Source organism: Sabethes cyaneus, chromosome 3 (genome assembly GCF_943734655.1).
Source record: "Sabethes cyaneus chromosome 3, idSabCyanKW18_F2, whole genome shotgun sequence".
NCBI classification, from domain to species: Eukaryota; Metazoa; Arthropoda; class Insecta; order Diptera; family Culicidae; genus Sabethes; species Sabethes cyaneus.
In genome coordinates, this window is record NC_071355.1 from 234,374,371 (window position 1) to 234,394,251 (window position 19,881).

General features: G+C 39.1%; 1 protein-coding gene across 1 annotated transcript in view; it reads right to left on the reverse strand.

The window, feature by feature from the left end:
* LOC128741919 (NADPH oxidase 5) overlaps positions 1 to 19,881 on the reverse strand; it is a 141,785-nt gene that overhangs the window by 28,789 nt on the left and 93,115 nt on the right. The window contains exons 3-4 of the mRNA XM_053838043.1: positions 12,973 to 13,084; positions 12,774 to 12,871 (exon numbers count right to left, since the gene is read on the reverse strand). Of these exons, the coding sequence (XP_053694018.1) occupies positions 12,774 to 12,871; positions 12,973 to 13,084 (210 nt within the window). The remainder of the gene's footprint in view (positions 1 to 12,773; positions 12,872 to 12,972; positions 13,085 to 19,881) is intronic.

Consider the following 19,881-nt stretch of genomic DNA (forward strand, 5'->3'; position numbering starts at 1 on the left):
GAGATCCGGTCAGAACGACTGCAAAAATGTTCAACTTGAATGTAATGACACTTAAGCGATATGTGAGAAAACGAAAAAATGCTTCTGAAAAGATCATTTAGCAACCGGACTATGGAGGAGCAACCCGTGCATTTTACAAGGAAGAAGAAAGACCGCTCGGACGGAAGTATTTATCTAAACAAAACAACTCATCTTCTTTGAAGAATTCTATTAATCATTGGTACCCGATGATTCCGAACAATACAATTATCTAAACACCTGTAGATATAAAACCATTTCCAAAGGCATCGCCACGTAAAAATATGCGAAGAGTAGGAAAACGAGGAGATACACATCCTTACAGATGCACTAACGAAATTGAAGCTGGAGGCTGCTCTGATTATTAAACAGGAAAAATATAATGCTTCAAAAATTCAAACCCAACGAAAAAGTTCTCGTCGCAGATTATAAAAGATGTCCAAAGCTATATTTTTACAGATCGATGGACTTAACGATTTCTAAATACTTTTTAAATTTTTGAATTAAGCTGTTGTACACTAAATAATGATACTACATGAACTAGGACTATTTTAATAAAACTTCCAAATGAAAGTTGAGCTTTAAAAATATATATTTGCAAATGGATCAATTGTGCCTAAACTGGGGATCAAGTCTCCCGCATATTTTGAATATGTACAATTTTCTGTACTTTCCAAAATATCCCATATCTTTTGATTAGCGCTACGTATCACTAACTGATAAATTGTAGGCAGTAAGCTGTATTGTAAACTGTCGAAAAATTGAAAACCCAGGGTTTTGTTCTAGTGGACTTTTGAGAAATATACATAAAACAAAATGGGGATCAAGTCTCCCTTGTTTCCCCTACTCAAAACAGACGTTGAAATGATGTGAATATGATTGACTGAAGTTTTTGGAGCGTCTTAGTAGAATACGAAACCTAAAAATGAAAAATAAGAAAACTTATCCAATTTAATTCTACTATGTGTATTTTATTCAATGACAGATACGTATTTCGCCTACGACTTGCAGGCTTCCTCAGTGTCTGTTTTCGAACTCGAAATTGGATAAGTTTTCTTATTTTTTATTTTTAGGTGAATATGATACGAAAACGGTAGAAAAATGATACAAAAATGATACAGAAATTTTAATAAAATATAACAGAATAATAAATTTAACGGAATTGTACGCATCGAAATCGGAATTTACCGTAGGTCTTAAGACAGAAGACCATTCAACTACAGTTAACGCTAAAGTAAATTTCGCCCGGTTTCGTACGATTTTGATGAAGACGAAATTTCGCCAGATCATAGCCTCAATCAAAATAATACAAAAATGCAAATACAATAATGCAAATACAAGAAAAAACTGAAAATTAACTCAAAAAGAACATTTAAACGATGCGATGTAAGATTATAAAAATGGTACAAAAAAGCAAAGCCTATGGTAATAAACGTCTTTATGACTTCATATCGTTCTTTATCGACAGAGTTCGTGGCAGATTATTAAAGTACAAGACAATTACGGGATTAATTCTACTGACTCTAAAATTGGAACAAAAACGGTACAAAAATAATACAAAATTGGTACAAAGACGGTACAAAAATTGTACAAAAATGATACAAAACTTGTGGAAAATGGTACAAAATTAGTAAAAAATGGTACAAAAATAATTTAAATATGGCTCAAAAATTTTACCAAAATGATAAAAATGGTACAAAAATAACATAACAATAGTACAAACGAAATACAAAAAACGGTCAAAAAATGTTACAGAAATGGAAAGAAACGGTACGAAAATAATCCAAAAATGGTACAAAAATGTTTCAAAAACGATACAAAAATGGGACAAAAGTGGTACGAAAATAGTACAAAATTTGTATCAAAATGGTACAAACAGGATACAAAAACTGCGACAAAACTGATGGTAAGGGAGTGTCGTCGTGGTTGGGCCACGTATTGGAATTCGCCCATTCGCTTTCGTTTCAAAAGAAATTTTGGAAAACTAAATTCATTGTTGCAAAGGTCTAAGAATAAGATATATTTTCGGAAAGTTTTGAACTGATTTCTTGAAAAATAAAAAAGTTATAGGCATTTACGTGAAGACAAAAAATGTTGTTATAGTCGGGCCATGTTGTACAGGTTGGGCCACCGCAGAAAATCTTAGACATACGTATTGAAATTCTATTTAGAGACATGAAAAGAATGAATTCCGTAAACAACGGCTCATATAGGTATAAATACCCTATTTTTAGTTGTATTTTTGCGAAATTTTGACGATCTTGTAAAATCAATATTGCTACAATCGCCTTTTCCTAAGTATAAAATTACAATGAAAAAATAACAAAATTCTAGGTTTTATGGTATTAATTTTGCTTTATTTAATCACATTTTACGTGACTGTCATTCTTTAGCGATTATTGCGCTTCTGCGCTTAAAATTATGGTGGCCCAACCATGACTACTCAAGTGGCCCGACCTTTACAAATAGCGCTTTTCTAGTATTTCACCTTAGCCTTCCCAAGCACCTTACTGGAGGGGAATTTTCTATAGTCTTCGTGTGCAGCACAACACACTTCATACATTTTCAAAATTTATCTCGATAATTGTATTTCATGAATCATTTCTTGAACAAAATTTCATTGCGCCTGGAAAACTTTTTTTTGTAAGATTTAGTCACTGAATTCAGTACAGGTGTTTTGAATACACGATTGAAACTCACAATATTGTGAAAAGTTAGCTATCACGGTAAGAAGTTTTACAATGGTTGTATCATAGATATCATGAGTTATTAAAATTATAAAATCATCATGGCCCGACCATGACAGTGGCCCGACGATAGCGACAATACCCTACTAATTGCAAAACGCTACTGATATCAAAATAATACAAAAATTATAAAAAATTAACTGAAAAATAGCTCAAAAATGACTTTTAAATAATGCGAATATGATACAAAAATTTTACAAAAATAATTTAGCAAGGTAAAGCCTTAGGTATAACCGTCTTTAGGCATCACCCTTCCTTATCGACAGACTTCGTAACCGGTTATTAGAGTATAGGACAATTAGTGTAGGGGAATTATGTATAACGTGCCCCCCGTGGCCAATGTGCCCCCCCTTCGTTTTTCGCTAAACAAGCGAAATTAAAATGCAAAACTACCCAGAAACCATAGTATTTGATGGAACTAGCCTACTATGCAAGTATGACAGTTGTCACATGCTGTAAAAACAAAACAAAAATAAATTTGTTTTTGAGCAGCTTCCGATGTAACTTTTGGCGTCATTTCCATAAGCTATTTTCTTGTCAAAATCTGTAAATAACCGGTTGTTGCGATTCGATTGCGTAAAGTGAACTTCAAAATGACATCCCTGCTAAAAATAACGGTATGAAACGCTTGACTTGCTTTAACATTTAATATTTTTTCAAATAAGTAAAAGCAGGCCAAAATGCCCCACTTGCGGTGGTGCAATTTGCCCCCCTTGCAAATGTGGCTTTAAAACTATGTAAACAGATCTAAGTTGAAGTCGATTGCCATTATTTAATTCAATTAGTATTGTAGAGTAACCGTGGTGGGAATAATTTATTACCAACGTCCAAATTCTAGGTAATTCAACTACCCGGTACAAAACGCCACAGCTGCGTATAATGTGCCCCATGCAGAAAAGAAAAAGTGCACCAGAAGGCCGAAACTAGGTTTATTTTACATAAAATAACGATATTTTGCAAAACAAAGGAAATAGTTTTACTTTCTACAAAATAGAGTTGGTCTGTCACTGGTAGAAATACTCAAATTACCGCATTGGGCATATTATACCGCAGGTGGGGCATTTTACCCCGCGCAGACGAGAAACACAACATTTAGGTGCTTTTATTAAATAATTCCTAGCATGTTTATTCCACAATACTAAATGAAATAAACAATTGCAATTGGTTGTCAGCTTAAGTACCAACATATACACGTAGTTGTAACGTTAATTTGGGGAAGTATAACGGAGATATATCCATTTATTCTTAGGGGGGGCACATTATACACTTTTCCCCTAACGATTCTACTGACTCTAGCTGCATCGCCCAGCCGGGATTCAAAGGTACGAAGACTGGCTTGTTAAAGGGTGTCCCACATCAAATTGCATCACAGAAGAAACGCGTTAGAAAATTACCTAATTAACCGTTCGTTTTCAAACTGTCAGACAACAAAATAGAAATTAGTAAGGTTTTAGCATATTTATTTCATTCAACTTTAATACAACGACCGTATGCTCGCACCTTATGCTTAACTCCATTCAAAAAGTTTTGTGCAACAGCTTCTTCTGTACGCAGCTTCTCTATAGAGCTTCTCTATAGCTCTATAGCTCTATAGCTCTATAGCTCTATAGCTTCTCTATAGCTTATAAGCAGCTTCTTCTGTACGGAAACCCACTTTTTCTTCATGTCTATCTTAGATTTGACCTCCTTAGGATGCCTCATAATAGGCCAGTATTTTTCATTGGGCTTTAGCTCCGGTGCGTTGGGGGGGTTCATGTCCTTGGGTACGAAAGTAACCCCGTTGGCTTCGTAGCACTCCATGACATCCTTTGAATAGTGGCACGAAGCTAGAACCGGCCAGAAGATCGTAGGGCCTTCGTGTTGCTTCAACAGAGGAAGCAGACGCTTCTGTAGACACTCTTGAAGTAGATCTGCCCGTGTACAATCCCGGTAGTCACGAACGGCGCACTCCGTTTGCCACATGAGCAGATCGCTTGCCAAATCATGATATTTCTTGGCAAACTTTGAAAGTTTCTGCATCCTTACTTCCTTCGGAACCTCAAACTTGTGCGGGACGGTAAAGTACAGTAGCCTCGGAAGCTTATAAATATAATATATTATAATACATTTAATGTATTGTAGTTCTAAACGCAAAAATATGCATATAAAACAGTTAAAATCAAAATTGGGCCCCCGGGCCCCCCCTTCTGGCTACGTGGCTGGCCGGAAGTCTGCCTTGACGTTAGTCTTATCATCCATGATGAGAGAGTTAAGAATTTTCCAGGTGCTTGCGCAAAATAAATTCACGACGTCGCTTGTCGGGTGACGCCATTTTTTCCAATTTTCGAAAAACTGACCGCGATAAAAATACAGTGTAAACAATACACTCTAAACTACTTCTATCCAAATTTTCAAGAAAATACCCAAGGTGTAATATTCTACAGCGTTTCTTCCGTGATGCAATTTGACGTGGGGCACCCTTTAGATCAGTGCCAAACCTCGATGAACCAGTGATGCTAATAATGTTGCGTTGTTACAAAAAATGTGTAAAATTACTACAAAAATGATAATTGTGATTGTACAAAACTGATTCAAAAGTTGTACAAAAATAATACAAAAATAGTACAAAACTGGTATACTAAATTATTCAAAAAATAACTCAAAATGATCCAAAAATGGTATCATAAAATAAAAAAATTTAAAAACTGGTAAAAAATAATAGAAAAATGGTGCAAAACTAACACAAAAATGTCTGAATTATATCAAAATGACTCGAAACTAATCCAAAAAGGATGCAAATAATAGAAAACTAAAACAAAAGAGGTTCAAATATGTCTTAAAAATGACATAAAAGATAGACACACAAGTCACGGGGGATAAGTGGTGCGTAATAAAACCCATGTAAAACAATCCGAGGTAACTCAAAAATCATCGTAGAAAACCGCATATATTTCAATATTAGCGAAAAACTATTTAAAATTTAAAAATCATCAGAAAACAAAATAATGCAAAACAATAATGCAAAAATCATGAAAATAAACCGTGTAAAACGACTTAAGCGTACAAAAATAATACCAAAAGAACAACGAAATAGCACCAATCTTATACAAAAAAATGAATTTCGGTCTGTCTGTCTGTATGTGCCTTATAGACTCGGAAACTACTGAACCGGCGTGAAAATTTGTATGCAGGGGTTTTTGGGGCCGGGGAAGTTTCTTATGACGATTAAAGACCCCTCTCCCTTCTGAGAGGGGGGAAATGAGATACAAATTTCGGCATAACTCGAGAACTAATACAGCATATGAAACCAAATTTGGCATGTGGGGGTTTTTGGAGGCAGAAACCTTTTCTATGGTGAATTGATACCCCTCCTCCCTCTAGAAAGAGGGGCTCCTATACAAATGAAACATAAATTTTTGTAATTCTCGAGTTACTAATTAAGCAATTGGAATCAAATTTGGCATGTGGATCTTTTTTCTGTAATAACCCGCGGGCAAATTGAAAACAAAATTTAATATCTTGAGGTAAGTTTTTCCAACAATTTGATTAATTGTATGAATTCTGATTACAATTAAGTTTCATGGGCAACATTTTTCCAATTCTTAAAGAATTCATTGTTAGCCTTATCAGCAGCCGATTGTAAATTAAGGCGAAGAAACTGAGAGCATAAATTGAAGCATAAATTGGAAGGTATAAATTAAAATAGAAAATTTGAAATAAACTGGACTGAAATAAATCTAATTTCATAATTTTATTTTTGAACAAAAACAAAACTGGCAGCAGGTACTCGAAGAAATTTAAGTAAAACTCAAGCCAAATGAACATAAAATTGAAGTAACTAACGAAACAGACATAACTTAGATGAGATGCCGATCAGATGAGAGCAAAACGGGTCTTACTGGGTGTTCGAAAAGTTTGGTGCCTCACCCTATACCAAGGTCTGGGCGCACGCCAGTAGTGTAAATGAACTCATTACTATTATGATGACAGACAGACAGGAGGAGGAGGAGGTAAACTTGCACCGATATAATTGTCCTAATCGGCTCCATTTTCCGCCTGCTGCCACGCCACAAGTCACGATTCATTAGCGATCCCAATCACGTCCTCTCGTCGGACAAAATTCCTGTCCATAACGATCTGTCTTTTGCGGACCCAACTGTCACCCACCCAAACGGTGCGCGGTGGTCTGGATGGTTGGTGGCTGGTGCAGGTAATAGCGCCCGGACGCGTGGTATTTACACACCGCGAGCTCATTTTGCATTCATCGTCCATATGGCTATCAATCTCTCTATCAGCTCACAGCCTGCCTACCTGCCTGCCTGCACGAACCAACGGTGGAGTGCTGGTTGCAATTTTTCCTGCCACCTTTGCAAAGCGGATCTGGATAGTTGATTTGTGAATACCCATTGCTGGCCGAGTTGGGTCTCTCTCGAAAGTTGCGTATGGTCATGATCTTCGTGGGACGCTACTGCTTGTTTGTTGCGAGGCGCTGAAGAAGACGGCTACGATGATGATGTTGATGATGATCAGAAGAAGTTTTGCCCATATCAGCTCAAGCATTCATTCAAAAAAGTAATCCATCTAGATCACGATCTTGTTGACTTTGTCTGTTGGTGTGCCGAGTCGTGGTTTGCAAAAGCGAGCGTCTCTTAGACCGGCTCAGTATTTCTTTCGTCTGTGTTGTGCGCCACACCATCGATCGGTCCGATATGGCAGTTTCTTCCCCAGCTGGTCTCGGCAGGCAGGTCCGAGACCGTAACCGGGAAGTTTTTTTTTATTTCTATAATTTATGCAACGTAATACCTCCGGCACAAGTGCTACCGTTTCAGATCGAACGCTACCGGTACACGTTTCTGCTGTAATGGCCGTTTGGACGTCCGTCCGGGAAAGGCTAGATTCCGGACGATCGCTAATCGCCTCGGAGCAGGGCGGTGTACATTTACGCATATCTGGGTTTGTCGATCGGTGATGAATTTGTGTCTCGCTGGACGGGAATATTTTGCCCTGTTTGATACTACGTGAAGTAAAACGGTAAAATCAATGCTGAATAAGCCGCCACATTCTACCGAGTAATTCCGCCATTCATTCGGAAGCCCACTGGAAGGAAACCAAAGCCGACAGAAAGTGCTCTTCAACCGAGCAGCCACACACATGCAGGCTACAACACTCGATCGAGCGTTACGGGCGCTTAATACGACAACATTTGAATTAAGTACTTGGCCGCCGAGCTTTGAAAGGTGCCCGACGACCGACGTGACGTTTCCAATAATTGATGATATCAAAAGAACTCATTCATTTTTCATTCGGCGACTGGACTGAGACCACCGGATGGCACACTGCTGGGGCGGTGTTGAAGCGAGTAAACTGAACGGGGAAAAATAAACGGTACATTCAAATGAATAAAATGTCTCTATCGTAGAGCGTCGCTCGTCCGTTTGCAGAACTGATCCTATGAAGCTGTCAACGGCTCCGATTTAGAGTATTTGTTATGGACTTGAATACAGGCTGAATGTCGAATTCAGATTATATGACTGAGACATCAAAAGGCGCTTTGCGCTTTTCTTTGAGGTTATGCCGCTTTATTGCCAAACTCATTGAACAAATTGGTACGAATTCAACAATTTGTCTAACTATCCAACAGTTTGATTTTTGGTTGCTTTCGAACGACGTTTTACTCCACTAGGCTAAATTGAATTTTCTTTTAATTATAGTTTAGAGAAAGGAATAGAAGAACGATCGGGTTTGGTATTTTATGTGTTTAAACAACTGTGACTAATATAATCAGGACCATTGCTTTTCTAGAGCGTTCGTTGAAATTTCTGATTTGAACACAATTTGCTGCAAAAACTAGAATCGGTCGTGTAATGATCTGATCTGAAACAAGTACTTTAATTTAGATTGTCAAAGAACCAGAACAACAACAACAACAACAACAACAACAACAACAACAACAACAACAACAACAACAACAACAGCAACAACAACAACAACAACAACAACAACAACAACAACAACAACAACAACAACAATAACAACAACAACAACAACAACAACAACAACAACGACAACGACAACGACAACGACAACGACAACGACAACGACAACGACAACGACAACGACAACGACAACGACAACGACAACGACAACGACAACGACAACGACAACGACAACGACAACGACAACGACAACGACAACGACAACGACAACGACAACGACAACGACAACGACAACGACAACGACAACGACAACGACAACGACAACGACAACGACAACGACAACGACAACGACAACGACAACGACAACGACAACGACAACGACAACGACAACGACAACGACAACGACAACGACAACGACAACGACAACGACAACGACAACGACAACGACAACGACAACGACAACGACAACGACAACGACAACAACAACAACAACGACAACGACAACGACAACGACAACAACAACAACAACGACAACGACAACGATAATGACAACGACAATGACAATGACAACGACAACGACAACCACAACCACAACGACAACGATAATGACAACGACAATGACAATGACAATGACAGCGACAGCGACAACGACAACGACAACGACAACGACAACGACAACGACTACGACAACGACAACGACAACGACAACGACAACGACAACGACAACGACAACGACAACGACAACGACAACGACAACGACAACGACAACGACAACGACAACGACAACGACAACGACAACGACAACGACAACGACAACGACTACGACAACGACAACGACAACGACAACGACAACGACAACGACAACGACAACGACAACGACAACGACAACGACAACGACAACGACAACGACAACGACTGCAACAATGAATATAAATATAAAGCTAAAGTAAATCTGATTTCACGCTACCTTTTAGGTTGATTTCAGTCAAGTCGCTTTCCTACTTGCAAAGTAGTTATGGTAACCGAATTATGACTAATTACAGTCGTAATCTGGTTGCTTCAACGCGAATTTTTGTTTTTTTACGCGAAATTAGGAATTTACCCGAATTCCGGAATTTATTCGGATTTTTTACACGAATTTCGGAATTTACGCGATTTTGATTTACGCAGAACGTATCCTTCGCGTAAATCAACATCGCGTAAATTCCGAAATTCGCGTAAAAAAATCCGCGTAAATTCCGGAATTCGCGTAAAAAACAAAAAATCACTTAAAATAAAACTTCGTGGATTTCAACACTACGGGAAAAAATAGACTAATGTGAAAAAATTGAACACATCCGCGTAAATTCTAAAAATCGCGGAAAAAGACCGCGTAAATTCCGAAATTCACGTAAAAATAGTCGCGTAAAAAACAAACCGCGTAAAAAAACCCGCGTAAAAAGCGGCTTCAGTATATAGAAGTGAGCATGAGTATGTCTGTATGTTTGTTTCAATGTTCCGCCATAACTCCGAACCGCCTGGACGGTTCTTCAACAAACATGGCACACATGTTCTTTGACATAAGGGAATCAGCACTGGGGGGTTGACAACAGTAAGGGAGGTCCAAATAAGTAAAAGGAGTTATGTTTCTTTTGCATTTAGACCGATTGCAGTTGTGCAAGTGACTTTGAGAAAAGAGGGATGTTCCACCGAGGAGGTATGTATGGGAAAAAACCTTTGTTTCGTTTCTGTTATAGGGTTTTTTACAGAGCAAACTGATGTATAATTAACTAGGTGATAGAAGGGGGAGCAGACTGCGAGGGAGCCAACAGCGGGGACGACGATCGTGAGTATGAATGTATGTTCCGCCAGAACTCCGGAACACCTTGGCACACATGTTCTTTGACGTAAAAGAACCAGCACAGGAAGATTGACAAAAGAGGGGGTGGTTTCTTACAAGGGAGGAGGAAGGTTTAGATGGGTTAAGGGGTGCGTTTCTATTGCATTCGGGCCGATAGCAGTTGTGAATGACAAGAAGGGGTTTCTAAAAGACAGGGGTGGACAGTGACAAGGGGAAAGTTAAAAAAGCAAGGCAAAGGTTTTGTCTCATTTGGCTCATGTGGCTGGTGGATAAAAGGGGGTTGGGAAGGGGGTGAGTAAAGAAAGGGAATAGACACATTCAAATGAAGAAAAAGGGTTTTGGTTGTTACATCTGAGAGTTTTCGTTATAATAACAGATGTACGAGTGGCTAAGAGACAAAAGGAAGAGCAAGAGCAGGTAATCAGCTAGTTTCTTATAAAATTGACAAAACTAATTCTATTGAAAACCTTTTCAAGCTAATTTTTTTTGACGTAGGATTACGACTTGGTTTATTATACTGGGACTGAGTAAATGGTTTCAAATGGTAATAACTACTAAACTACTGAACGAAACTGAACAATTTATATGTCGTTGGGTAGATAAAATGACCAGCAATTTTATGGAGGTCGTAAGAGGGAGAGGGCTCCTATACAAATGAAACGCAAATTTCCTCAAAACTTGAGAACTAATCAAGCAAATGGAACTAAATTTGGCATATGGAAGTTCTAGAAGGTAGGATTTTTTCTACGCTGTACTTAGACCCCTTCCGCTTCTAAGAGAGGGGAAGGGCTCCCATACAAGTGAAATACAAATTTCCTCATAACTCGAGAACCAATCAAGTAAATGGAACCAAATTTGTCATGTGGGGGATTTCGGAGGCATGAATTTATTTTATGATGGTTTGAGACCCCTCACCGCTGCGGTAGGAGGATAAGGACTCTCATACAAATAAAACAGAAATTTTTGAATCGACGCCACTAACTTACGTGCCTATTGTCATTCATGTCAAAAGAGAAGGACATTCGAATGGCACGTTATATTTGCGATGAACGTGCTTTAGCTTTAATGTTATTTGTAACCAATGGCCCTTTTAAAGACCACAAGCGAGTTAAAGCAAGATTATTGAAACATGACAAGCTACCAATCATATTTAATATAATAATCTGTAGGCTTCATTCATTACTATATCATTCTTTATGACGCATACAAGTAATTTTTAAAAGAAATCTCTATGTCTCAATGGTTGCAGGCGTTGTACTTATGAACCCGCGTCCACGTATTTTCAAAGCCACCATTGCATCCAATGAAGAATTGAAGTTGAATATTTCACTCTTTTAAATATTCACTTGAACAATGGCACTCAGAGATTCTTATAAACATACATATGTCAGACATGCAGTTCACATTAGTCTTTGATCTAATGATCTGATATAGTGCTACGTCACCCTTTCGTACAACCCTTAGGGTTGTATACCTTCTAGTTTTTGAACTGATGAACTATTTAGCAATATTAAATTTAGTTTAATTTTTTTCCAATGATAAATCAATCTTTCTAATACGTCTCATGCATGACAGAAATAATTTTTCATTACCACAAACATGCAGCCTATATGAAGCAATCAAACGGTTTTGGTTTCAATAAACGGCTCGCTTCTATTTGTTACTGGTAAACGTTCAGTTTAGCCGTTGATAATGACCGCTAGGAATAATTTCTTCGGCAATTTTCCGCTATCCTCCGGAGGGTTATTTAATTGACCATCAGCTACCAGTCGTCAACGGTTAGGCCGACGGACGTGCTTACCGAACTCGTATTCGCCAACCTGATGGTTGGTTGGTAGTGTAGTGAAGACCGGCCAGCTCCAGATAGATAATGATCTCCACAACGACGTGCGTCAATTCGCGCCAAGGATAAATTGGATGACGCTTGTGTCCCGATATGGAGGGATGGAGATATCTTTAGCCGCGCGCATATATGTGGCTTTCGTTTTAGCATTTTGGTTATGTTCCACGACGACGGTCCAGTTGATAACCATATTAGGTAAAAAGCAATTTTCAAAGCCAACTTCTTCATCTGTCGGGCTGGCTAATCGCGAGCTTAGACTAGCCAATCATTGGACTTGGATTATGTATAGGCAGATTGCAGTGCTGGGGTTGTTTGTTGATTGTAAAATGAGTTTAATTATACTGAGCGTGGACGGAGGGACTAATTTTCATCGAGGTGGATATCTTTATGCTAGAGGTGCTTTGACTTACCGTGAGTTCGTAAGGTTTGAGATAAATTCCATGATCTGATTGGTCGAGAGGAGGTTCGTGGAATCGGTGTCGATTAGTCGGTACAGTTTGTCTAAGATCTGCGGTAATCAGAAAACAGAGAAATAATCGAAGCTACGTTAGTCATTAATTCATGCATGTACCGCCTTGATTAACTATTAATTTGGAGATAATTACTTACCCCTTTAGCATGCCATATTTGGCAGAACTTTTCGTAGCTCACTGTTCCTTCACCGCAGAGCACGTATGCTACCGATTCCAGCTGTTCGGCGAAATCGATTTGTTTTTCATCTCTGTAACGATCACAAATAAAATCATATTGTTAGTTGAAGTTGCCTTTATCATTTCTAAATGATTAAATTTCATTAAAAAGAACTAGTTAGAGAGTTTTTACTGGTCATACCAACTGAAATGGGTCAAGAGGCAGTAAAAATGTTTTGTTTGCAACATCTGCTGTTTAGCAACGGACATTAATTTGATTTGATTTCTCAACTTTCTAAACAAATAAACTCACTATATAAGCACATGTTGCTTTCGCAAGCTACGCTTGCCAATTTGAACTTAATACTGAACAGCACGATGAATTTAGTCTACCTGTTGGTACTGTGTGTAATCTCAAGTGTTTCTTCCAACCTGTACCGGGGGTAAGTTTTTCGTTCAATAGTGTCACAGTCAGGCAACAACCGCCCCAATTCACTTGCAGTTACAAGCTGTACGAGGTTCCCATCAAGAGCGGCCACGAAGTCCAACTTTTAATCCAGCTCCAGCGCCATCAACCGGGCGTCGACATCTGGGGACTGGATCGTTTGGGACCGAAACGGTTACTGGTGCCGCCGAATGTCCAAAATTTAACGAAAAATTATTTCAATCACTATCGGCTGAACTACACCGTCCGTTCGCAAGATTTCGGAAAGTATGGCCTCGTGGCCTCGTGTTGCCTGAGCCCGTCAACTAATTCAATCTATCGTAATCCACAGAAAATATGCAACACGTCAAGACTTCGATACACATCTGGCAGATGGATCGTTCCTGAATAGTTACTTCACGTACGAAGAGATCAATGACTACCTAATGCAGGTGGCTACGGAAAATTTCGAATGGGTTCGGATTCGCATAATCGGATGGTCCGTCGAAGGTCGTCCAATTCGGGCGATAACTATCAACCCGAAGAAAAAGGACACAATTGTGGTGGATGCCGGAATGCATGCAAGAGAGTGGATCACCGTTTCCACCGCACTATTTTTGATTAAAAAATTAATTGAAGACAGCGATCAGTACCGGGAGCTGCACAATTTTAAGTGGGTGATTGTCCCGCTGGTAAATCCTGATGGGTACATTTACTCTCTGAATACAGATCGTTACTGGAGAAAGAACCGCAGACGGTTGAATAACAAATGCTTCGGAGTGGATTTGAATCGAAATTTCGGTTATTCTTGGGAAGCCGGCGCCGAATTGTTTTCCAACGAATGCAGTCCGGCTTTTCGAGGTGCGGCACCATTTTCCGAGCCGGAATCCAGGGCTCTTCGCAGTGTCCTGGACAGCAATGATGAAGCGAAGTTGTACCTAAGCTTACATAGTTTTGGAGGATTTTTTATTTTTCCCTGGAGTCACAGTACTGCTGCTGTTCAGAATGCCGCTCGTTTGCGGCAGATTGGTGTCGGTGCAGCTCGTGCGGTGTGGCATTATAGTCGCCGCGAGTACAAGGTGGGATCGAGTGCGGAGGTTCTCCGCTATCAAGCCACTGGGACGAGCATCGATTATGCGTATTCTATCGGGATTGAGCTGCCGTTTGTCATGGAAATTGCCGAACACGGTTACAGCGATTTTCATCCACCTACAGCAGCTATCGATTCGATTGTTAAAGAATCGTTTGTTGGCATAAAAGAGTTGGTTTATGCTATGAAAAACTCCCTTAGACCCAAGACTAGGAAGGATCAGCGAAAAAATAAGTATTATTAAAACATTATTTGTATATGATTGATTTAAATGACATTTGAGAGTTGCAATAATAAATTTATTTCTTGTTGAATATGTTTAAGGCCCAAAGTCTGCATTTGTTTTCTCCCAATGTGCGCGGAGAAATCAGAGTTCAGAGCCCAGAAATCAGCTATCAGAAATCAGAAATTAGAAATCAGTAATCACAGTTTAGAAATCAGAGATCAGGAAACAGAAAATAGAAGTCTGAAATCAGAATTCAAATTCAAAATCTGCGGTCTGAAATTCAAAATCCGGGCTCATAAATTCAAATTCTGAAATTTGAATATAGAAATCCGGATACCGTTTTTGTTTTCATCAAAGGAAACACGAAGTTTAAATTCTGAAATTTAAACACGTAATCCCAAATTTGAAATTTAAACACGAAATGCTAAATTTAAAATTTAAATTTCTGGTGCCCAATTTTTTTCAGCCTGAAAAAATTTTGATAGCTTTTTTTTGTGATCCGGTATCCGAATTAGAAGCTGATAAAAAAGCCCAATTTTGAAAAATATGACTTATTTACTCAAATAAAGAGAAACCGCCAAAAAGCGGTCTGGCCGTGTCAAGAATTCCTCTTCACTGTACTCAGTGCTGGGCTACTCGTCAAGAATTCGTTGAGTGTCTCTACACACGCAAGTCGGCTTCAACCTGCTTAGAGCTATCTAGCACGTTGCTACCCTCTATACCTGGTGCCGGTGGGATTCTTAAAGGGAACAAATTTTACTGCACAATCGTCTGTTCTTGCGACGCACAGTGCGTTGAACGTATGGGACTGCGGGACAAAAATCAAAACTGCTAGTTTTAGTCATTTTATCAAGCTAGTTCAGCTAGTGTGATAATAGAAGCTAATATTTGCTTAAATGTCTCAAAATATTTACATAATGGCAAAAATGTCCCAAATGCCAAATTTTTATGCAAGCATTGCAAAAGTTTTTCATCATTATATGGGTTGCCGTCGGCTATATAACTACCAAAGTTGTTTGTGAAAGCGGCATATATAGTAGAAATACTTTGGTAAATTCAGCAATGCCATCTAGTGTTAGATTAAGCAGCACTCGAAGATCAACCTTGGCTGCAATTTCGGTATTCGAATAGTTTTTCTTCAGTGCATGAAAGCTTGGAAAGCTATGTTTATGGAAGACGTTTGCATTTCTAAGCAAAATATAGTTTCGCACTAACAAATCTATATCTGTGAACAGAGCTAGTGTTTAAGTAATACTTAAGCCTTTTTTACCATTCTCAGCCGTAACGGAAAAGTAAATAATAATTTTCCGTGGCATGATTTGAGACAAAGTCTGCAGCTCGACGTTTTGTTTTTGTTGGGAAATTTTTGAAAACCTTTTAATTAGATCCATGAAACGAATTTCCAGCAGGAAAACCGTTATCATTGATTATTCGTCATTATTATCAACCAGAGAAACGGGAAAAACGGCAATACTTAATACCGATCAGGTTTATTAATTTTTTTAAAGAAATATTTACTCGCTATATGAAATAAAATCGCTTTGAGTTTGATTTTGAACAGTAATAGCACAAAGCTTCATAAACAGTGGTTTCTTCTAACAGGAATAACATAACATAGTAGAATCAACGGAAATCTGACGGTTTATCAGTGTTTGACGTTGATCTACAAATATTGAAATATCTTGCAGAGTTGCAGGTAGTTGCAGCTAAAACCTGTTCGATCTTGTAGAGGATACTTTGAACAATTATTCTGTGTATATTTTAGCTTGGAAGTCGGTGGAACATTTTTTAAATCAGTAATCAAAGTTGGAATTCTGTTTTTTTGACGGATAATATCTATGTCGTTTCTATGGGACGATTTCTTAGGAGTGAGGTCAAAATGAATTCCTTCTATAATCAAAATTTATTCTACTAACCTTGATTGTTATTCTTCATTTTAAAGATTCTGATTACACAAACTATGAAACTTTTACGAGCGTGAAGAATAACCTTCAAAAATGAAAGCAAAATTTGTAAGTAAAATCCATTCTGCAACTTGACAGTTTGAACGCTTGTAATAGTAGTTGTGACACTTTCCCAAGCAAACTAATACTTGTTTAGATAGCAGAAGGCATCTATAAACAATTTTAAATACTTGGTATACCCGATTTAAAAAAAAGTGAAAAATGATTTTTGTCTATGGCTCAACGCACTGTGCGACGTGACGACTGTAGTCTCCCAACTTTCACCGGGTGTACGACGGAAAGTAGTGCCTGCAACTCGTAGTTCATACGCTGCACTAGAGTTCTGGATTGAGAGACTGGCCATGGCAACTCAGTGGCTCGCGAGAACTTCCCGAGCAGGAGCGAAGAGCAAAATAATATCAAATTAAAATGTGTTATTGGAAATCGAATAACTCATATCAAAATTTGGTCTTGTTTTGGCTGACATAGTTGGTAAAATAACAAAAAATAATATCAAAATTTTACTCCTCAAAGGCCAAATGAATAACTACTTGTGTGATTTGAATAACAAAGCAATAACATGACTGTATTCAGAGTCTAGAATAGCATATTTTAGTATTATTAAGGTATTGAATAACAAATGCAGTAGTACATGAGATATTAAAAAATCGTTTTATAAAATATTTATAATCTAAAATCTCTTTAATCAATAAAAAAAATTGTATGAAATATATCGAATGTCATTTTAAGGCCAAAATAAGGTATGATAACAAAATCAGTTATTAAACTCATCTTACAACCACTGTTTTAAATATCTACTTAATCAATTATCAATGTATCTCCATATCTATTCAATAACAAAATATAGCATTATAACACAGTTTGATATTGTTTTCATATTATTTTGCTCTTTGCTCCTGCTCGGGTTGTCATCATTAAACCAGCGACACACGTTTCACGTAATCAGTGAGTGTCGTTGGTTTAATGATGCGAGTTTTTGAGTGACATGGCCAGTCTCTCAATTCAGAACTCTAGCCTGCACCACTCTCCGCTATCCGTTTGTACTCCGCCAAAAATAGACTGCAACACCTTTCGTTCAAATACGGCGAGTTACGGAAGGCATGCGTCTTTGTCGTGTCTTAAGTCCGTAGAGGACTACCGTCGAAGCAACAATGTGAGTTTTATTGTACTCTTATGGTGGTTTTCATAACCAATTTTGGTCTTAAATGCCATCATAAGAGTGTAATAGAACCCAAATTGTTACTTGGGCGATCTGATCGACTGTATAGTACGCTGCCCTGAAATCCACGAAAATATGATGCGTGGGAACGTTGTACTCCCGACATTTTTGGAGGATTTGTTGAAGAGTAAAAGAATTGATCCGTAGTAGCACGAGTCCTTATGTAGCCCGCCTGATAGTACCCTTACGAATTGTTCAGCGAAATGCCACGGTCACTAGAACAATTGAGCCGATCGACCTTTTTACAGGTGGGCCAAACCATACTTTCCATCCACTCCTCCGGTAGCTACTCCTTCTCCTAAATCCTTGAAATTATCCAGTGAAGTGAAGTGAAGTAAATACTTTTTAATAACAGTAGTTTTTTACCATCGACGGAGGGGACGGTAGAAGAAAGTAATGAAACCAAGATGTTGCATAGAGCATGGAGCTGGAGTGGCTCGTGCTGTTTCAAGCAGTCGTCTCCAATCAACTAGATCTGGGGCCGCTCGTCGCTAATTTCCCAATCGTCTGAGAAGTCGCAAATCACTTTCGACCTGGTCGAGTCATGTGGCACGTTGACCCCTCTGGCACGTTGATAGCTCGTGATTCATACGCCTCCGCCACTCTTCGCTTTCAGTTTGTACTCCGCCAAATATCCGTCGTCGCTCAGTTCCTAGCTATGATATCAAAATCATCCGCAAAGTCTAGGAGTTGGCTACCCTTGACCGTGGTGAAAGTCGTGCCTCTCGTTTCAATGCCCGCTCGTCGGATCACCCGCTCAAGAGCGATGTGGAACAGCATGCGGGATAAGCCGGCACCTTTTCTCAACCCTCACCACGTCTCCAAGGGACTCGATCCAATGTAGCTCTGATGAGTCGCGTCAGTTTATTCGGAAAACCGTGCTCGCGCATTATCTAACGCAGCTGATCTTGATCGACTGTATCGTATGCTGCTTTAAAATCAATAAAGATGTGATGCGTGGGTACATTGTACTTCCGAAACTTCTGCAACTTTTGTCGGATGGTAAGAATTTGGTCTGGAGTGGCGCGAGCCCTCATGAAGCCCGGCTGATCATTCCCTACGAAAACTTGTGCTATCGATGACGGCCGGCGTTACAGGATCTGGGAGAGTACCTTGCAGGTGGCGTTTACCAGTGTTATGCCGCGATAGTTGCAGCAGTCGAGCCGATCACCCTTTTTGTACATGGGACAAATCACTCCTTGCATCCGTTCCTCCAGTAGCTTTTCCTCCTCCCAAATCTTGGAAATAACTCATTGTTGTTGCCAGCATTTCTCAGCCATGTTTATGAAATTTATGGTTTCCTATCATCGGTCTATATATCTCTTCCCTACCGACCTGGGCGTTCATATTCCCGATGACGATCTTGTCGTACGTTACCTTCAGCCTCACGTAGAAGGCTGTAATTGAAGAAACGGCTCTTAGACACATGCTCTCGTAGATTGTCTTCCAATCTATCACGCGATACTGCATTCTGCCCAACACTACAAAACCCATTCCCTGTGCATCGGTAGTGCCACCGCTATAATAAAATTGGGCCTTGTTGCCGCGGATCTTTCAAAGCTTCTCTCCTTTACGACAGATCTCCTTTAGAGCTACAATGCCGAGCTTACTGGGTTCAAGCTATTCGAGTAGCACCTGCGTAATCTAGTGATTTGCAGTTCCAAGTACCGAGTAAATATCCATTCCTCGTCCTTGCTTTTTCGCCTAGGTCGATGCCGAATAGTCCGATCCGTATTAGCTTAAATGTTTGTAGTATGGTGGATTTTGATAGGCTGCTTAACTAAGGCCACGCTACTGAGTCTCGTGATGGGGCTGTCATCTCATAGTGCCGAAACAACACAGTGCCTCCTTCCTTGTTGCTATACGACCTTAGTTTCTACCGGGGTTGGTTACCCGATCTCCGTTAAGATTGCTCGTATAAAATCAATCCAGAATGCTTTGTACATATAAATTGTATTTGAATTAT